The 20742-nt window shown below is 46.0% G+C and overlaps 1 protein-coding gene across 5 annotated transcripts; it reads left to right on the forward strand.

The window, feature by feature from the left end:
- LOC135379058 (uncharacterized) lies at nucleotides 1-19318 on the forward strand. Of its 5 annotated transcripts, none has more exons than XR_010418688.1 (9): nucleotides 1-201; nucleotides 783-1739; nucleotides 3961-4147; nucleotides 6382-6541; nucleotides 9220-9347; nucleotides 11424-11539; nucleotides 12530-12626; nucleotides 15757-15873; nucleotides 18862-18949. XR_010418688.1 is itself a non-coding variant. In XM_064612312.1 (9 exons), exons 2-9 carry the CDS (start codon nucleotides 785-787, stop codon nucleotides 19024-19026), a joined length of 2037 nt encoding a protein of 678 aa, XP_064468382.1. In that variant the 5' UTR covers nucleotides 4-201; nucleotides 783-784; the 3' UTR covers nucleotides 19027-19318. The 5 variants fall into 5 exon arrangements, 3 of the variants coding, with proteins under 3 accessions (XP_064468382.1, XP_064468383.1, XP_064468384.1); XM_064612312.1 differs by having other exon boundaries at nucleotides 4-201; nucleotides 11424-11553; nucleotides 12530-12724; nucleotides 18862-19318; XM_064612313.1 differs by having other exon boundaries at nucleotides 4-201; nucleotides 3964-4147; nucleotides 11424-11553; nucleotides 12530-12724; nucleotides 18862-19318.
- The last annotated feature ends 1424 nt before the right edge of the window (nucleotides 19319-20742 follow it).

The following is a 20742-nucleotide window of genomic DNA, read 5'->3' on the forward strand; positions in this document are numbered from 1 at the left end:
GGCTTGTCTTCGTGCTGCATTAAATTAAATATGAAATTATTGTTGTAGGCAACCGCAAAAAGAAAGCGTAGTAGCAAGCAAGAGTATCAGTAGCATTGAGCAATGCGGCAACATTTTTTTCTGTTCGTTACAGTTCGTTGTGCTGCACGCTGTCAGCCACATTCTGTGTCGCATTTATCGTTTCTTTCATTGTGGCATTTGGTAAGTTCTGGTTTTCAAATACTAGCCTTCTGAAATTTCTTTTTCATTTCCAACCTTATACAAATTACAAGCTCTCAGGCGAAGCAAGGGGATGTACTTATTCGCCTTCGTGATCCCAAATCGCGACTGTAGTGTACCGCTGTTGTGTACCCTTGAACTCCTTGGGCATAAAACTGGAACACTAAAAAAAACGGAACAATATGACATGTATGCAGTGTAGCTAGGGCAGTTGCGAAAATCGAATGCTTTATTCAGAAGTTTCGGAACGAGGAAGAAATGGAGGACGAAAAAAGAGGACGAGATGTCACCGGTCCATCCTTTCCCCAATGACTACAATGCCCATCCTGTTTCTTCATATTTTTTATAGCAGAGATTGCAAGATAAGTCACACGGAGATATTAGGTGCCGTTTCGGAACGTTATTCTTGCGAACTTCATAGCTACGCGTACGTATGATTTTGCAATTGAAAGTGCGCTTTAATAAATGTCGCAAAATTATCATTCTGGGGTGAAGAGTTTCATAGATGGTATCCCAAATTGTGAACATCTGCCTCTTCCTTTAACATCCGTGTTTCCCATCAGTGATGTTGAGCCAGCAGTCCAGTATGGGCAGCACTAGTACGGTGTACAGTAAACCTGGAAACGGTGCACCCGACAGAGGCTCGCCCGGGCAGAAGCCTAGCACTAGGCATGCATCATCGACGCAGACTCCGAAAAGAGAAACGACCAATGCGATCCCGACTCCGACCACCAGCTCTGCATCTTTGACACTCAGTCCTCCAACTGCCATACCAGCTGCTCTATCGACTAGCGGTCTGAGCATCCCGACGACGTTGAAACCAACATATTCGACTGAGACGCCAAGCATCTTACCAGCTACTACCGCCGTTACAAATCCTGTGATAACAAATGTGCCGAACACTACTAGTTCCAGTACACCCACAACTAGTTCCAGTACATCCACCACTACTACCAGTACATCCACCACCAGTACCACTACATCCACCACCAGTACCACTACATCCACCACCAGTACCACTACATCGACCACCAGTACCACTACATCGACCACCAGTACCACTACATCCACCACCAGTACCACTACATCCACCACCAGTACCACTACATCCACCACCAGTACTACTACATCGACCACCAGTACTACTACATCGACCACCAGTACCACTACATCGACCACCAGTACCACTACATCGACCACCAGTACCACTACATCCAGCACCAGTACCACTACATCCAGCACCAGTACCACTACATCCTCCACTAGTACCACTACATCCTCCACTAGTACCACTACATCCACCTCCAGTACAACTACGTCTACCACTAGTACCACTACATCCACCTCCAGTACAACTACGTCTACCACCAGTTCCAGCACGTCCTCCACTAGTACGACTACATCATCCACCACTACAAGTACGTCCACCACCAGTACAAGTACGTCCACCAGTAGTACTAGTACATCGACCACTAGTTCACCAATTGGCACAGCATCCACTCCGGCGTCGCCCCATACAGGTAATTCGTTTTCATGTTTATGGACCTGCTGGAGCATTCACGGAATGCATTATAAGCGCAGGTGAAGGTTATTTGAAAACCCTGCATACGGCCGGTCATTACTGGCCGTTGCGGGACTTTAGAGAATGATGACATGTATAGTTCATGGGGGTCAGATAATACAGCTTGTGGCAGTCCGAGCCAAACTGGGACTGTGGGGCGACGTTGCGCACAACTCCGCAGAAAGAGACTTGATAATAAAACGCGACGGCGTGCTTTTCTGAAAGTCTGAAAGAAAGGACTCTACGGGGAGAGCTGCGAGAGGGAAGCAAGGCCACTCGCATTTCGTGTGAGATAACATTCAAAATATCGCGAGCTTCTAGCAGGCTCTTTCGCCTTCCGAATTCTTCACTGAGCTCGATCCGTTTATTTCGAGATACTGCTGGCTCTTCTGGAGCCATTGCAGAAGTGAGTAAATACAGTAACATAGGCAATACACTCACACATCGCAACAAAGAAAAAGAAAAGAAAAGGCCATAATTGATAAGCAAATAATATCAAAGTCGTCTGGGATCCTAGGATGATAACTAAAAATGGAACATGAGCTTTTCCGTAAAAGCTGTATATGACTGGGAGCTACAAATTTCATAGTGATTGTTCCAGTCATCAATTGTTCCTGGCAGAAATGAGTATTTAAAGGCATCAGTCCGACTAGGAATTCACTTTAAAAATAAGGTACGACGATACCTCAAAGTCAACGGATCTTTAAGCTGAATATAATTGTTTAAGTTACTCTTAAAATGTCGGCGTAAAAATTAGATAAAAAATAGTCTTGTATTTTAAGGACAACACTTGGATAGTCTCTAAATTCGCTAGATGTCGCAGTCTTGTTGAGGATTCGTTTCTGCCGAAACATACCATTGGATTTTTTTCTAATTCTTTTCGTGCGTTAACGTGTATGGATCCCACACAACTTTGGCATTCATAATCACTGGCAATACAAGGGATTTATATGCCAACAATCGTACTTCAGATGTGGAATACCGTAATAATCTTCTAAGGCAAAACAGCTTTCTCCTAGCTTTTGTAGAAGCCTATCGAATATGCGCGTTCCATCTTACGCTGTAACGATTACACCCAGATATTTCAAGGTATGTTATCCTGATGTCACTGTTTGCAATGTCCACTTCCAGCTTCCTAATGAATTACAATGTGAACGACGGAGTAGACGAAATCGAAGGAATAGCGACAACGTGATCATAACGCGACTAAGCAGAAGAGTATTATTTAGTTTTTACAAATTGTCAGTGTTATCACTGTCCCTGCTGTAGCGATAGCACACCCAGTGCACGACAATATCTGCTGTATGCAAGACATATCCCTTATCCGAAGCAGCGGGATACACCGCTGTGCATCCGCGATCATTCCAAAGTTTGTTCATATCGAACTCGGCAGATACCTACAGCCGACACAATGCAGGGCATACAAGAGTCACACCTTTCAACTATTTACTCCACAATAGAACAAATACAGCTGCGCCACCGCGGAAACTCTTCCGCTGTTCATTCGTTAGCGCCTATGCAGGATCGATGGCGCATTCCTGTTCATTTGGACAGTTCTACCACTTGTCTGATTCGCATATCGTTGGCTCTTTGGAGGATTTGTGCCATGGTCGTGCCCCGTGTGAAAATGGTTGAAATGATTGTAAGTTGTCACTCTTGTACGTCCTCTCTAGTTGTAGTCCGGTTGGTGTCCGCAGCTCGAGCGGTATGGTTTGTTACGTACAACTGAAAGCAAAGAGGTCCATGTAATTATGCTTTCCCGTGGATACGGATGCGGCCGGAAAAAAAGATGGGACGTACAGAGGTCCTGGGATCTCCAGGGATTTAGCCCCATCCCCTCCTACCCCCAGCCTCTCCTCAGCACTGACAAACGTCAAGAAACATCGCGTGAGCCGTCCGCCTCCACCCGTAACATGCCCTTCCCTTGGATCTCGGAAGCACTGCTGATGCTACAGGAAAATAGTGAAAACATGGTAGATAACGCAACTTAAGATACCGAATTAAGCGAGGTCCATACAGCAATACAGCAAACCGATTGACGGAGATTTTGTCCCTTTTCCAGCACGTTTTTCACAGTTCCATTAGAGACCGAACTATCTCTATAGGAGTACGCTAGGTGCACCTGAGGGCATCGATGTACAGGCAGTGTAGGGAAATAATTTGGTGCCATTTCATTTCAGCAGAACGGCTGTTGGTGTGCGTCACAAGCGATGTCAACGGAATGCCAGATAATCTCTGCGATGTCCTGTTGCTCGAATGCCGTGACAGGTTTCCGTTCAAAAGGAGGCAAAGTGAAGTCGAAAAATTCGCCACCGCTAGTGCAGTAACTTTCCGTGGCACGAAATGCGGTATTGACATGCCTATACTGTAAGTAATCCCGGCAATCAGAATGTGACATTGGTAAAGACAAAGTAGGCAGGACAGCTCCGGACACCTATACAGTCCGCTGAATGAGTATTTTTGCAAAACGCTAATGTCGAACCGGCCAAACTGTGAATCAATGGGTACTGTCTGCTTCCCATGATACCCTAGATCGCTTGGCTTCCAACCAAGTGACGGACTCCAGTAGTTCGTGCAGACATATAATGTGCGCAGAAAACGTCTCTGTGGAAGGATACTAGAAAGGACGCGTAGGACTACCGAGGATTAATGTTGGGTCAAGGAACAAAACGACAAAGAAAAAGGTAGAATACGTTAGAGTCCCATCCCCCGACTGCAGCCTGCTCTCGATATTAGTCGTCCTGCAATGCGAAGCCATGGTTCCTTCCCATCAAGGTTGACAATCGATAACGTAGATTTCTTTAGCTGTACCCAGAGAAATTTTTCGAACTGGTCCCAGGCTCAACTAGGACAGGTTGCAATCCTCATTGTAGAGTTGTGACCGGTTTAAGTGGTTCCACATCAACTGGTTCGTGTTCGGTAACACAGTTCTCCTCGTACCAGTTCGAAAAATTTCTCTGGGTACAGCTAAAGAAACCAATTGGGCCAACTGATTTTGTAACCGATTTGGTTTTTTTAGCTGTACCCAGAGAAATTTTTCGAACTGGTACGAGGAGAACTGTGTTACCTAACGCGAACCAGTTGATGTGGAACCACTTCAACCGTTCCCAACTCTACAATGAGGTTTGCAACCGGTCCTAGTTGATCCTGTGACCGGTTAGCAACCAGTTGGGCCAACTGATTTTGTAACTGATCCCACCCAGAACTGGGACTGGGTGAACTGTTGTCCAATCTCAGTTCAAACAGGGACTGATTACAAACCTGAGTGACGAGCTTCGGCCTGCTGAAGTTCCTGTTGGCCTGTTCGATAACAGCGTAGCTGGCACGAGTTCAACTGGTGTGTAACTGGTGCCCCTTTACAGGATCGCTGTTCCCAAAAAAGGCAGATCCAAGCTACAGAAACACAAAAATGCAATTTATTTTTAGCAATTTTTAACACCAAACGGGGAGGGGTAAATATGGTAAAAAAGCCGGAAATGCTTGACGAGAGCATAGCTCCCCTATACTTTGCATTAACATCACAATAACTAAGATTAATGTACAATAACTACAGTAAACGTTACAAATTTGCATTTTTTTTAACTGGTACCAGTTGAACGGTGTTATCGAACAGGGACCACCTCCAGTGGAATCACTTGGGCAACTAGTCCCTGTTTGATAACACAGTTCACCCAATCCCAGTTGAGACTGGGACTGGTTAGAAACCAGTTGGGCCAACTGGAACCAGTTGATCACATTTCCCTGTGGAAGGGTTAATGAGCCGACGGGCAATCATAAGGCCGGAGTCACTCTGGTTGTACACGTACGTATTCCAATCATGTATAACATATGTATAATGCTCGGTCATGCTGGTTATACATGTTTATGCATATCTTGTGTGACAACTAGTTTGGTCCAAACGCTTGTATGATTATACATCGTCTCGAACATGTGTTATTCAAACATCTGTCACACTGGTTATTCAACTGAACTGGAGGAACAGTGGGAGTGGCTTAAACCCTAATGCATGGCAAACGACAGTTTCACAGTAACCAACCGAAGAGTTAATATACTTTCCGTGTGCCGACATCGCTCTTCAAGATGTACGATGACTACGAAGACGGGGCTGCACTTGCTGATTTTCGATTGTCTCATGCTCCATGTGCGCAGACAATGCGCTCGCCATTTTAAACACACGTGCAACACAATGTTGCTGACACGGACTTATAACTGACTCGTGCAAAATAACTCAGGCGCATTACAATCTCTTGACACTGGTTCGTGCGAACGAACACTGTCGCGGCGAATAGGCCCGTTTATCCAACTTATCCATCACCGTTTTTCGGTAGTGCCCCAATGCATCGTCGTGTGTATCACAACATGTTGTCAAACAGTCCACACGGTCACACTGGTTATACATACGTGTTTTAAAACATTTTGACTGGTGTATAAGCAGAGTGACCAGCACTGTATGATGATATATGTTTAGGGGATGTTTGGTACATACGTTCGTCATACATGTACTATGACGAGATGTTTGTGTATAATGTTATTCAGTGCCGTTATGTAGCAGCTGAGGTCTCCTTAGTGTAGTGTCTTCATGATGATTTTCTCTTTCCCAGGGTACCTAGCAAGTCACTTCAAGACTTACAGACGACGAATGGAAGGGATAATCTGGCGTGGTTCGGGAGAAACAATTTGCCCCATTTTGCGCAGCTCAACATCAAACTTTTCACTTCTAACAACGACGCACAAATAGACGACATCATTAGTTTCTTCAAGGCAAGTACATGATGAGCTTTCTTCCAACATGTAACGTCACTGTGAAGCGGGACCCAATCCAGATCGCCCAATCGGGTAGTTAGGCTATATCCTGTAGGAGGTCCACGATGGATGGATCCTAGTGGAGGAATCCACTTAAAGGGACGGCAGGAAACCCATCTGTGAAACCTATACTTCTATATTCCGTAGTTGCCTACAGTCTACTTGACGCCCTCTTTCTCCCTTAGCAGATCAGTGAGAAGGCGACACACTCACAGGATAAATGCGACGTAAGACTATGATAGGCCCGCACAGCCGTGATGTTCCTTTACCGATGCTTTCTCCCTTGTTGGTTCGTAGGGAGCGACGTGTTGTTGTTTTGCAGAGGGGAAATTTGGTAATACATGTGGCTTGAGGCTACACCGCTATTTCGCTGCAATTTTTCGATACTGTGCACAGAGGCCCATGAAGATTAAAATTGCACTCTAGAGACGAGGTGACTGGAAGTGGATGCGACCCGTTGGTTTGAAGCAAGACGTGTCATATGGATGATTATGACTTCCCTGTGCCTAGTTGAGGTCTCATTGTGCGGTGTCATTAGCGTGCATATAGATACTAACGTGGACTTTCGTGAATATTGTCTGCCTCATTGTACTCGGTAAACAATTAAATTCACTTACTTTTTAGTCCATTTGTACTATACTCACCATATGTATCATGCATTGTCGTTCATTTAAGTCGCATTGTGTATGACCACCATAAGCCCAAATCTGTAGGAGTGCTTGCCTCCAAGTGTCCCGTGCTACAGTGTTCATGAAAGAACCAGAAGAGTTGCTCAACCCCCAGAAAAGCGTTGGACCCAGTAAACCATAATTTGTTTTTTGAACGAATTATCTTCGTAAGCTGAGTTATTGGACCTCGCCTGGATGAAAGATTGTCCGAGTAACGGGAAAAAGACTGTTGTAATTAATGAACTACCATCAAGTGCAGCCCATGTGTTTTCCCACGGGGATGGGTATTAGGCCCACGTTTAGTTTAATTTATGTAAAACATTGCCAAAATCATCGGCTCATGTATCAGATTATGTAGTGCGTGACTGGGTTAGGGTTAATGACGTTAAGTTACGACAAATCGATCTGCTGAGAACAGAACAGTGGCGTTAAATACGTGCGAGTGTTAGTAATCCGCTACCGGTAGCCCCGTAGACTAAGGCGTACACTGCGTACACTTTGTGTACCGCGGAACATAAGAACCAGACAATAGGCCTTATCCTGGTCAAAGTAATCGACCTCGATTATTTTAAATCTCTTCTCTCTCATTGGTGCACAATCCAAAAAGGCGTGAATATTAAAAGTGGTTGACACCTTTTATCAACCAATGGCCCACCGTGTTATCTTGGAAAGCGACCCGCCTTATCACTGTTTCCTCCTGATAATTGTGCCTTGTTGCTTGGGTTCTTTGGTGTTGGAAACTGAAAACTCCACGGGCGTAAAACTGAATTTCGTGGAAAATCCTCGGAAAAGCACGCTCGTAATTTCCTTTTTTGCTGTTTTGTCATTTTTCATGACGTACACGTGTGCAAGACGGCAATGTTTGTGTGACACCGTGACTGTACACTTAGCATTTATAATGCGGTATGTGCCCGTAAGATTGCGCTGATGGCAGGCAACAAAGCGATAAAACCGCAAAGGATCATGCAAAGGGTCGAACGGACAGTGTGGCACGAGACGTAAACGCGTTAATGAGAAGTCGGTTCATGCTTTAAATCTTATGCATTATTTATGAATTTTTTTATATATTTTTCTGTGTTCGTGTGCTCGATATGCTAAATGATAAGTGACATTTATGCTTATTTTGCTCGTGAGCTGTGGGGGTGGTAATGGTATAGCAAATAAGTTTCACTCAACAAACTGAACTTTGGTTACTTGTACGGTGCCTTGACGACGCTTCGAAAGACGCGCCACTCTCATGCATCCGAGGCGGCGATCCGCACGGAGGAACTGTGTTACGCGGTGAAGTGCTTTGTGCAGCGGTGCTTTTCATTCATTATTAAAGATATGAATTTTTGGTTGTGACGAGCACATACAGACTTTATACAACACAATAAATGGAAATGCACATGCATCACGAAACCCGTCGCCGCTCAAGGTAATCGACCATATTTGGCTACATTTCAGCATTGAAGCTAATCTTTTACGTCATTGTTATAGCAAAATGACGTAGGGTCACCGTCCGAGACTACCGCCGAGAGACTAAGGAGGAAAACTAGGTATAAATTTCAGTTCAACGGTCGGGATCTAAGGACGGAGTATTTCGTGGCAGCCCCGTCCTACAGCTTGTGACGTAAAGTAATCGAGGTCGATTAGTTTTGACGAGGATAGGGCCCCCGACTTGATTTATGTAAATCGCCTGGATGGGAGGGTTCAAACACAGCAGAGATATAGAGAGAGGACGAAACAGACGTGGATGCACAAATAGATCAACAGATGGCGCGGATGGCACCGATATCAGGTTACGACCGTTATCTGCTTAAGCTGAACTTTACTGTTCTTCAAAACAGGTCCTATGGCAAATAGTAACATATGTTAAATGTGCCTCGGAGTATTTCCATATCCCATGACATCTGTCTGCCGGTCCGGGGCTGGGTTTTCGATCAACGACATGGCTCTGAAGAAATATGCCTTCTCTGCCTTCCACAGGGTTTGCGCGACCAACAAACCCAGATGCAGACGAGAGGTTTACATATTATCGGTGTGATACCTGCCGTCTACGACGCAGCGGATACCATCAATGACGAAATGAGATCGCAGCTGCTACGGTATGCTAGGTAAGTAAAATGTCATCTGTTACATTAACCAGTTCTATAGAGATCATAGTTAATGATGGGCTTCGAAGTGAGCGCACACGCAGTCGCTTATCACACGCTTATCTGTCAACCTTACTCGGAAGACAACAGCCCCAATCACTTGCCCTACAATCTTGCACGACGAACACGAGGTAACCGTTTATCAAGCAGAGCTTGAGAGTCAGGCAGTTCACGTTGTGATAATGCAGCGATGGCTACCACCGTGATGCACTTTAGGTCACTCACATGCGTACGCAATCCTTTGCGTAAACTTTGTCAATGCGACCTCGTAGGGTGAGGTTGAGGCCTTGAGACACGGAGGCATATCCGATAATTGAGTTTGTAGAATGTGCGGCCCATTGCTAGGTAGGAATAGCAGAGACTATAAATTCCATGCTAAGGGATATCAATCCCGTACCCTACTTGCAAATGTGGCCATCGTCAGCTCTGTGGAGAAATGAAAAATGTCGCGCTTAATCCCGACAGAAAATAGGGGCTCAGCTTCACTGCACTGTGCGCTGTGTTTGTCGGCGTTTCACCGCTTGCATTACTGCAGCAGCCATATCCGCTTTCTGTGAGAGACATCCGAAAATGCCTTTTTTCCCTCATAATTTCAAAAATCCGAGGCCTTCATTCGCGAGACTACTGTGACTGGCAGCGACGCCACAGTGGTCGGGTATGTCGATTAATTTTGCCAGGTTGATAGTGCGCCGAAAACCCGACACACGCCGCACCACATTTAACGTCCCTCGCAGAAGACAGCGTGTCTGAGAGACTTGTGCTCTTCCACCAAGTTCCCACCGTCCTAAGCCTGCGTCGTAAGACTGCCAGGGCCGTGTCCACATCAGAATTGGCTGCTCTCGGACCTAGTGCAGCTACTGTTTTTGTTTCTTGGAGTTACTGTACTGTTCTTGTTTGTTACTGTTTTTATGGAGAGATGCGCGACGATGGGTACACCGGTTCACTTTCGAGACCAAGATAGCCACAACAGTCTCTGATCCTCTTGAGAAAGGTGTCGCGGAGGGTCGACTTGGTGTTGAGACTCCAGAGCCAGTCCACGAAAGCGGATATATTCCCAAGCTTTTTGTCTCCGGGGATATCGGTGTTCCACATGAGGTGTGGGCCATCCATATTTGCAGCTTTTCTGGCTTGTTTGGCCTTTTTGGCAGACCATTTGGAGGGGGTTACAGGATCTTGAGGGGTGTCTTTGGGGGTCCCGAGGGAGCAAATGGGCGGCCGCAGCTGCTCGGGGTTGGCTCCCCGAAGAGACCCGAATATCTCACTCGGTAGAAGAACGATACTCTAAATCTCGAGGTCGTGGGCTCGGTCCCCGCGTTGAGCGCCAATTGTGGAAATCTTTGTTCTCGCTCACACCGGGAAGCCCGTCCGGCCAATCGCAAGACTAGACACTACACTAGCGAAACAACTGCGTTCATTATTACCTCACGGGCGAGTCACACGAATCTCTCCCAATAGCAGTCTGCCACACACTGCAACCCTGGCTTCCAGCTTGTGTCCTTGTTTTCCTCCTTTTGTCATTTTACACTACCAACCTTATAGAACAGCACTCCATGGGTCAGCTGGACTAACACTGTCTCTCTCTCTCACACACACAATTGCTTGTCCCTGTCTAAATTTAGTCAACGAACGCTGTGCCCTCAAAACTCTTTTTACCTTTTTGGACACCATATGACTTCGATCGTTATTGTGAAGGGGCTCATTATTTCATTCCTCATATCACCACCAGCAATAGGATAGAGTATCGCCGCTGGCGATGAAACTCCCCGTTCATGACCACAAAATAAAGTTGTTGTCCATGTTTTTGGTGTCCATGTCCACGACATGTTCCACCAATTGGCGTCCATCGTTCCATCGTCGTCCCCGCGAAACGAAACGCCTGAAATGTTGGAATTCGCACTATGATGAACGACAGCAGTGCTAGCGTATCAGTGCACGTTTCCCGCGCTTCAAAGTTTTTGTAATTTTCGGGTGTCTCAGTGTCAGGCTGCAACAGTGTAAGAATATCGGATAAATGCACGGACCCGCTTTCTCTTCCAGGGAACTATCTCCAGATGCGCTACTCGTCCGAACATCTCAGAGAGAAGAAATCGTAGGTGTTCCAAGCTGTCGGCTTAACGCACCATCACTGTGGACACACCTAGCCAATGTCATCGGTCAGCCATCGTTCGTAAGGAAGAACCTCTATGCTGTAGTGTTACGCTCTAACTTGTGTTCTCTGCGCCATTGTAAAACAGTTGACATACATACCTGGACATCACTTTGCTAACGACTGCAAACCGTGCTAGTTAGCGTATTTCTTTTCTTCCCGTAATCCTTTACCCTGCGACCAATTAAAATATCTAAATGTCGTTATGCGGCCTCCCTTTTGTATCAGTCTTTACGCGTTGCAGCAAATACTCTACAACAACGTAACCATCCGTTCTTTTGCTCCGCGTGTGATATGCCGACTTCACGAGAGCATTGCCTTAGGTCTGTTGCGAATTACTACGTGGGTGCAGGAGCATTTCCTGGTGTTTTAGTTGTTGTACTTCACTGTGTTCGCTGCGTCGTACTTGCAAAAATAACTGGTTTCCTATCGACGGATGAAATTCTTGTAGCAGACCACGACAGCAGCCAGTGGGTTGTTAAACCCAAACAAACACGGCGGAAATTAGAAGAAATTATACTTTTAACGAAAAATTCGGCTTCCGTGCATTCGAATGGGTTATACCGAGACCATCATGGGGGAGTTAAAGGGATTGTTTCAAGTACAGTTGCGAGAGCAATTTCTGCAGACGGCGCAACGATATTTCAAGAAATATGCTTAATTGTGGTCCCTTGGTGTACCTACGCATAGCTCTGCTGACACCCTGCTGCTGCTACTACGTAATCTACTTAAGGAAACCAAACTAAGCTTAATTCCGAGGATTTTTCTGCTTGTAAATGTCCACCAGTATGTAAGTGTCCAGTAAGAATTCATGACAAGTGACCCTGCTTGGAGAGGGTGGATAAGCTTTGAGCAGCTACGCCGTCGGGAGGCGCATGGCGCAAGGTATTACACCGCATATCTCAAGATTCGAAACCAATTTGTCACAGTAGGCATTTGACACAGAAAAGCAAAGACTTGCCCTGCGGTTCTTTCAAACTTGTTCGTTATCATGCAGGTCCAGTCGTTGGAGCTCATCAAGACCGTCCAGCTTCCCTCCGACCTGCCAATATTGCTTTCCTTCACCTGCGCCCGCTACATGATCACCTACAGGGGTATACCCAGGGGCTTGGCCAATGACAATATGGATCTGGTCAGCAATCAGCAATGCCAGAAATGCCAAATCAATACACTGAACCTTTGGTTTAACTGGGTAAGCAACACCTTGAGACTGGTTCACAACAAACATAAAGGGGACTCGCGGAGCCCGCTAAACTGCACGTTGGCGAGGAGCTTGCAAAACTACCTTACCTTGTGTAGCGCTTCCGTGCAAAACTAGCGCAACTATTAATTGTTGACGACTAATGAACGAACGAGGACGGGGGACAGTACGCAAGTCAGCTAGTCCACCGTCTTCAACGCTGTCCCTGTTCGTCGTCGAGTGTATCGCGTTGCTTCGAAAAGTAATTGATAGAAACAGCTGCGTCACCGCTACAAAATGAGTAGTGTGAAAAGCACAGCTAGCAAAGTTGGCGCTCAGGAGGGGGAGTCTGTTATAATCTTAGTACTGATTGTGTCCTCTGAGGTTCGATCTGGGATTTCCGACACTTTATTGAGGGATGATGGAACTGTTCCCCCTGAAGTCGGACTGAGACACCTAATGCTGCTTCCCGGGGTAACCGGGGAGTCACAAAGATGGGCACCCACGGCCTGTGCTAATTCGCAGCTCTACTTTATTTGTTATCTCGCCGCATCGGGAAACTGGGAAACACAGCAGATTGGAGGATCCTTTTGATAACGGTTCGGAAACATAACCCAAGGTCCCGATTGCCTTAAGTAGCTGAATATCATGATGCGGATCATTGATTGGACTCAAACTGCCTCATGTGTGTTTCTCCTGTTTGTGTGTTTCGCCGGGGAAGCTTTGCTGTTATCCGCGCCACACAGACGTGGACAAATGCTGAAGGGAGAATGATTGACGGAATGGAGGACAGCGTGTATGTTGTGCGCCTTGGACCGACTTCGGGAGAACATCTTATGGAGACTCTGTAGGAAGCCCCTTGGAAAATATGATAGGATACCACAACAACAAAAAAAAATGCCGCAAGATCTTGGCTGCCATCATCCAAGCAGACGCTGTTTGCCCTCTCGGTTTGCCCTCTCGGTTTGCCCTCTCGGTTTGCCCTCTCGGTTTGCCCTAATGTGGCTCGTCACTCATTGATTGCACTGCGCGTCCCACGTGATATCGTTCATATCCCACGGTACTACGGAGGGATGCTTCTCTGGAGCATTCGCGCACGTGTAGAGTTGGCAGATGTGCCGCCATTCGGATCCAAATGGGATGACTGAAAATTAGGATCGTAGCGGCGAACGTGAAATCCTGCAGCCACTGCATTCGACCCGATTTTAACTGGCACTAAAGGGTGCACTGAAGTGGTCGTGTTGGCAAGCAAAAACCCTGTGTCTGCACGATGCCTATGGCAACTTTTGGAGCTTGGCTGCACACACATGAATGAAAGCGCTTCGACTTGCAGAATGCTATTGTATGTTGTACGCGTATACCAGTGGGCAAAAAGCAGGTTGATTTTTTGTTCTTTTTCTGCGAACCTAGCCTACCGATGTGAGCTGATTCATGCTGTTTACCAATCATGATATCTTGACGCATCCGGCGATCACCCCCATCTCGGAGGATCATGGCCAGTATAGTTGATCCAGAACCACATACATGGGAGTTCCTACGAAAATTGAAGAGACGTCTACGCAGACGTAACATAATTATCCTCGTCAACTGTTTAACGGTTCCTATAATACAATGGTCGAAACGGATCATCATACGATGTCTGTTGGTGGATAGAGTAATGATTACTTAAAAGGACTCGAGAAGAAATAGGAGTATGTCGAGAGAACAAAATATTAGGATGACATGCCCTAGGACACACACTCGCTCCAAGAACCACAACTGCATCGGCCTCTCGTGAGGAACGCCACGTCCCTTCTTCAGTCTTCCTTTCTTTTCGCAGTCATATTTCACATTTTATTCGGTTTCCTTTTTTCGAGTTCTAGGGATGCAGTAAGCGAGACAGAGCAGAAGACAACACCCCATAGCAAGACGAGTCACGAGATCGGACGGCAACGGCGAAATAATAATCATAATATCAAATAAATAATATAATTATATCGCGATACAACTGAGATCATGAGCGATGGCACACCTGTTGGCCTGTGGATTAATACTTTCACGTGCGATGAGAGCTCAGCACACAAGACCCCGTAATTTACGCTCTCGTGGAAGACTGCCCCTGCACGCTCAACTTGTACCCTGCCACCAAGTAGCTGGCATCCACGGCTAGGATCGAACCAGGAATCTGGCGATCAGGAGGCGAACACTCTACCGATTGTGCCACAGAGGCCGGTACTACCACGCACAGACCACATGGCAGCGTAACTCGAGCACATTCTCTGGAGGAAGAGCGCTTTGATTGTCTGGCGCCTTGTCCATCCGCAGTTGACGTTTTCGCTGTGCATTTGCTCTGTGGAGGTTAGCTTTTAGATGAAGGGGAGAGTTGCGCTGATTTCGCTCTTTGATCTGCTTTTCTTAAACAGTAAAAGCTTTGGGATTACGCACATTACAAGTCACACGTGTCCTTCACATATTCCTTCTAGAGTGAAAACATCGCTTTCATTCTGCAGTGTTGTAGACGACGTAAGGCCATCACCTTAGTGCCGCTTTAACAGCTGATGCTGTATAAGTTGCTGGATGTTCATTATCCCCTGAAGGAGGTGATAAAGAAACAAAAATTCGGGAGGTGTCGCGAATTATCTTGGAGGCCTTCGGTGGAGGTCTGTATAAATGACTTCCCGAACCGATTGCCTTCGAACCGATTGCCTTAGGAGCCCGTTTGGTAGTTTTTATCAACCAATCTACGCGGGAGAATTGCCTCTTGGGTATTATTTCGCCGGTCTTGACACTCCAACACTGATGTATTTCGCGCGGTGTATGATTACAAAAGCGTAAATTCCACCAGTGTGGCACTTGGAGCAATCATGCATTACCGAAAGCACCGCTTGCTGCTAGCGCATTCGTCCACCAACGAGGTAGGATATAAGCTTCCGCTCACTGCTAAGGTGCGGCGCATCAAACCATGAAAAAAATTCACAGCTCACGCATTCCATAAACTTCAAATACAAATTTTTCAATGTCTCAATATATCAAGTACAGGACTTACTATAATAATCTTCTTTCAGGACTGCACGCGAAAATTCGGACTTGAGAAGCGCAGCATGACTAATTATGTTGCTAAAAAATTTCTGTCCCGAACTGAAATCTACATGTTCGACACCAACGTCACGTACAGGATGAAGGTAATTCACACATTATTGATATATGTTGATGATGTCAAGACGTGTTGGACATAGATGTGCGTTATTATTAGGGCCTGACTTTTTAGGGTTAAACCCGTATCCGCCCGATATTTACCCCCGAACAAAATCTGTAAAATTCGGGTTTAACCCGAACCTACCCGAAAACATCCGGGTCGCGTGGCACACTCATAAGCGTGCATTAAAATAAAGTTTGATAACATTGCTAAACATTAGTTCCATGTTAAGACGAATTTTTATTAAACAAAAAAAATCACCCGAATACACCCGAATTCCTGACGACAGAATATGCCGTAACGGGATTAACCCGAATACACCCGAATTTTCAAATAAAAAATATCACCCGATATTTACCCCCCGAATTTGGCCAAAAATAAAACCCGTAAAAGTCAGGCCCTAGTTATTATGTGGCAGCAAGGCGTGCTGTGACTGATACATCACAGCACGCCTTGTATCAGTATCAGTTTCGATTCTGCTCTTCTCCAAGGAAGACCCAGTGTAGGGCCATATCGGTCCAAACAAGCCTGTTGTACGTTTATCTGGAATAACCTGGGATGACGTGTCGGGACGCCTTTAGCGAATTCTTTGTGTAGCGTTTGTACGAAGGACAGTCTTGATCTGATCGTAATTGTTTTGTTTCAGTGTGCTTTTAAACACAAACGGCAAAACGTTAAAGAGCGCAGAATGAAAAATAAGCCCATTTAAACTGCGGTCGTTTCCAAGGTGTTTTCAGAATTTTCAGAATCGTTTCAGAATTTTGTGATTTTTCTAGTAATTATGTGGTACTTTCTCACTTCATCGTACAAATATCGTCATGTGAGTTTAGCAGCGGTAAAAGGGCAGTGACAATTACATTTGACACTGGTTTTACCGGATTTCATAAACTTGGATGCAATTTTAACAAAAATACACAACAGATAGGTGCGCTCGTATATAGCTTAGACATGAGGGGTAAACTGTATTCAGAAGAATAATTAAATGTTCGCATAACTTTGCGCCAATTAAAGCGTGCGCACTAACAACAAGCAATGTATATTTAACCAGGATTTGTAGCTGAAACGGCGTATTACGTCCGCGTATTATGTATGTATTATTATGTATGAATGTAGTACAAAGTCCGCGATTTTACGGCACTCGCGTAGCAGCCACCGAAATGCTTCAAAGTCCCGCCCAAAAAGAAGAGAAAAAAAATGTCGCGCCATGTGCCCCTAGCCGACTGCTTTAACTTGAGATGAACACATGTTTCTTGTATTTTTCGCGCGAACGCTTATCGCGCCAGGGGTTATCAACCTGTCCCCCGGCGACGTGACGAGGGCAACCTCCCCATCTTCTCCGAAACTCCAGGTCCTTCGGGCAAATCGGGAAACTCCATGGCTTCGCAGCGCGCCTCTTGATCATTTTGTTCATCAGAACGTTGAACAACTTTCGCTCGTGGACGCGAAGCGGATGCGGATCGCGGTTAAATCGCACACCTCGCCCACTCCCTCTATCAAAATTGCTTGGTCTATGGCCAAACCCAGCCCACCAACGCACTCAGTTTTTGATTCCACACATCGCCACGAGCAATGAGGCAGAGTACTGCCAGCGGCCATTAAATACCCCATCATCGACTAAAGCTTGTCTTCGCGAATACAATTGTGTTTCTGAAATATGAGGCAGCAGCACTTGGTCAGCATTGTTGAAAGTAAGCGCTGTGAGGCTGAAATACGGGAACAAACTAGAAGCTTCAATGTGCTGCTCGTTGGCGAAATCGCCTGTCGGTAGTTGTGCAGCCTATATTACCTTGATTGCCCACGAACATCTTGTTCCGATGTGCTATTTAAACATGGACCATATCCTGCACGTGTCCTAGCAACACCTGAAGATTTGAGATGGTTTAAACCACGGGGGGCTGATGTGAGACAACCGTATCGCATGCGATACCTTGGTACCACGGGGGAGGGCGCTGCGTGTCCTTGGGACCACGCCACAAGACTGTGAACCTCTTCACTCTTCCATCTCGCGCCCTCTTCCCACTGAGTTGTAATCGACTGAGTGTCGTGTGCATAACATCAGATCCGTAGCTCTGCCCTCATGCTCTGCTCCATGCAGTTTGGAACACAGTTTGAGACGACACCTCGGTGTCGCCGTTCCTCCTTCGCCCTAAATCAGGCATTCAATTCGTCTGCATTGATTATATTTTGTCCGCGCTTCAGGTCAGGCCGCGGTTTGTGTGTCGCTCGTAACAGTCTTTTTCGATGTTCCTTCAAATGACGCCAGGCCTGACACACACACTTCCCGAAACATGCATTTTAGTGCATGTACAGAGTACTACGAAAGCGATAGGATAGGGTGTCTGTTCACACACACACACACACACACACACACACACACACACACACACACACACACGCACACGCACGGACGGACACAAGCACACATTGTGCTGTACTCCAATTGATTTGTTCTTTCTTGTGCCGTGTGTAGAGTAGTACAGAGCCCGGGTTTTTCTGGTACTTGAGCGAAATCACTGCACTGCTGTAGTCCGTGATACGAAGGCTGTTCTCTTTGTTGAAGATACCATTGGCCTTACTGCACCAACAAAAGTTATCGACGGCACCACAGTCATTCTTAAAGCGAGTTCACGGAGACTTTTTCTCTAGACATGGAGACAGACCTTGTCGGTGATCCCGACATCATCCCCAAGTATGCCACTGCGAGTGGACCAACACGTTAGGGGTGGGAGGGGGTGAAATAAACTAATGTCAAATGCGACGTCGTTGTTGCGTCCGCACAGTTATGCGTGTTCTCTTAACCGCGGAATATTCGTTAAATATTCGTTCGTTATAGTCGAAAACTGTGTCGCCTCCGCATTGACTTGTCGTGCAGAGCAAACAAAAGGGCCAGTGATGTGATGTAAATTTCTTATATATAATTTTTTTGCCCTTTGTAAAACCCCTCGTCACCCTCTGACTTTACGATGTTTTCCAGATATGCAACGCCCAAAAGCTATACAACTTTAGAGGTGGCTACGTCTTGTTCCTCGTCAACCATCTGGACTCAGGAAACACATGCAAGGACACCAACTTCACGCGGGGCTATGCGGACATACACTACATCAGGGCATATATGAACACTGCCTTTACCAATTGCTAGATGCAGCAAGCAGCTGCGTCCTGTTCGAAGATTATTCTCTTTATTTTCTCATACAATTCTAATCGGTATCTTGGCTGTATCGTGCGCATTGATGCATGTTCATTGTTTTGACACATTTGTTTTGGCCACTTGGATAGTGGCATACCTATGGAAAACAAACTTTTCACTTTTTCTTAGCTTCTATTCTAGTAGAGTACTAATATCATAGGACCATCCGTCATGCAGATATAAATACCTTGCAAATAAATATATAAATATATAACATTGTCTCGATGAGGCAATGTCAAAACTCCTTGCGTATTTTATAGGGGGCGCTACGAGGGTGAGTAATTGGACTTTTATTATTCCTGCAGCTAGTTCAAATCCCAACGCGCACATCAAGTTATTTGCCAACGACTGTCATATTTTCCGGAGTACAACGTGGCTGTGTCATCCGACCACCGGTCTGTGTTACTTAAGGCTAGTACAATATCCAACTTGCCCAGTTCACAACTGTACTACCGTGCACCTTTTCATTTCCCGTAAAATTCGCTAACATCAAAACTCGGGTGACTCGGGTTATTCACGACACTGTATAGACCATCACTCAACTTCAGCCACGTTCGGTGTGATTTCATCTGTTACATAGGTCATATGAATAATGCCCAAGGCGACACGAAATCTGCGTTAAATAGAACCTGCTCATGGCAACCGAAACAACAGTTCGGAACATCTTTATTAACCAATCAAGATAATGATAGCCTTAAGTGAGGAATACGCGAGAGCCGACTCTTTGACCATTCGTGCACGAACCTCCGCCTGGAATTCAAGGAGTCCCTTACATTCGGGGAAATTGAAATTGTCCGGCGTCTTCGTATTCGGCAAGGCAAAGGGAAGCGCTCCCAGACGAAAAGTACGAGCGTCAATGGAGATAATCCTACAATACTGTTATCCGAAAAGGTATGAACGAGCTTCCTGGGCCAACGCATCAAGGGTAGTGAAGCGATGGGCTCTTAAGTAGGGCCGGAAGCGCAGGTGGCACTGACGGATAGCCCGTGCGACGCGCTGCTGTTCCGTAGCAGTGGGATAATGGAAATAATAAACCTTGTATGTTTTATTGAATCTCTGTTGTGCTGCTTTTTCCTTCGCACGCGGAACGGACGCGCTGACGCCCCGGGGTTGTGGGAACTGAGGTTTCCACAACTGGCTCCCAACGTGGCACCCGAACCCACGACCCTGAGATTAAGAGACTCGTGCTCTACCGACTGAGCTAGCCGGGCAAGTACGAACATACCTTGCTACATCCTGCCTCATTCCTGGGCATGTCGCAACACGACACAACTTCCACAAGTTTTCCTGCGCTCAAAACGTACTCGCGCGTTATACTCAATTGCCTCGAGAAGCATGATGTTTGGCTATTTTTCCCGATAGGATAGATCCGGAATATCACTGTCGGTTATCATGAATTTGAGTAAACTGGGCAAGCTCTTCCTGTTGGTGGGGTAAAAAAGTGACATTTACTTGGCAAATTTCCGAGTTCAGCTCGCAAAAATTAGTGATTAATTAATTAGTGACATAATTAAACCTAGGTTACATGACATGCACATCAGGAAGTGGGAAAAACATAGCAAGAACAAATGCTGTTCACCACATTATTCTAGGTGGCGTAGTTTTTTTATTATAATACAACGACACGTTTTCTGGGACACCCTGTATGTTCCCACTCGCTTTACTGTC

This window comes from Ornithodoros turicata, chromosome 1, assembly GCF_037126465.1.
Source record: "Ornithodoros turicata isolate Travis chromosome 1, ASM3712646v1, whole genome shotgun sequence".
NCBI lineage: Eukaryota > Metazoa > Arthropoda > Arachnida > Ixodida > Argasidae > Ornithodoros > Ornithodoros turicata.

What these genes read in the sequence shown, in the direction of transcription:
- LOC135379058 (XM_064612312.1), top strand. Translation starts at nt 785, where the DNA reads ATGTTGAGCCAGCAGTCCAGTATGGGCAGCACTAGTACGGTGTACAGT. An exon ending in TCCGGCGTCGCCCCATACAG is followed by an intron (nt 1,740 to 3,960) that starts GTAATTCGTTTT and finishes ATTTCATTTCAG; the next exon opens with CAGAACGGCTGTTGGTGTGC. An exon ending in TCATCGGTCAGCCATCGTTC is followed by an intron (nt 11,554 to 12,529) that starts GTAAGGAAGAAC and finishes GTTATCATGCAG; the next exon opens with GTCCAGTCGTTGGAGCTCAT.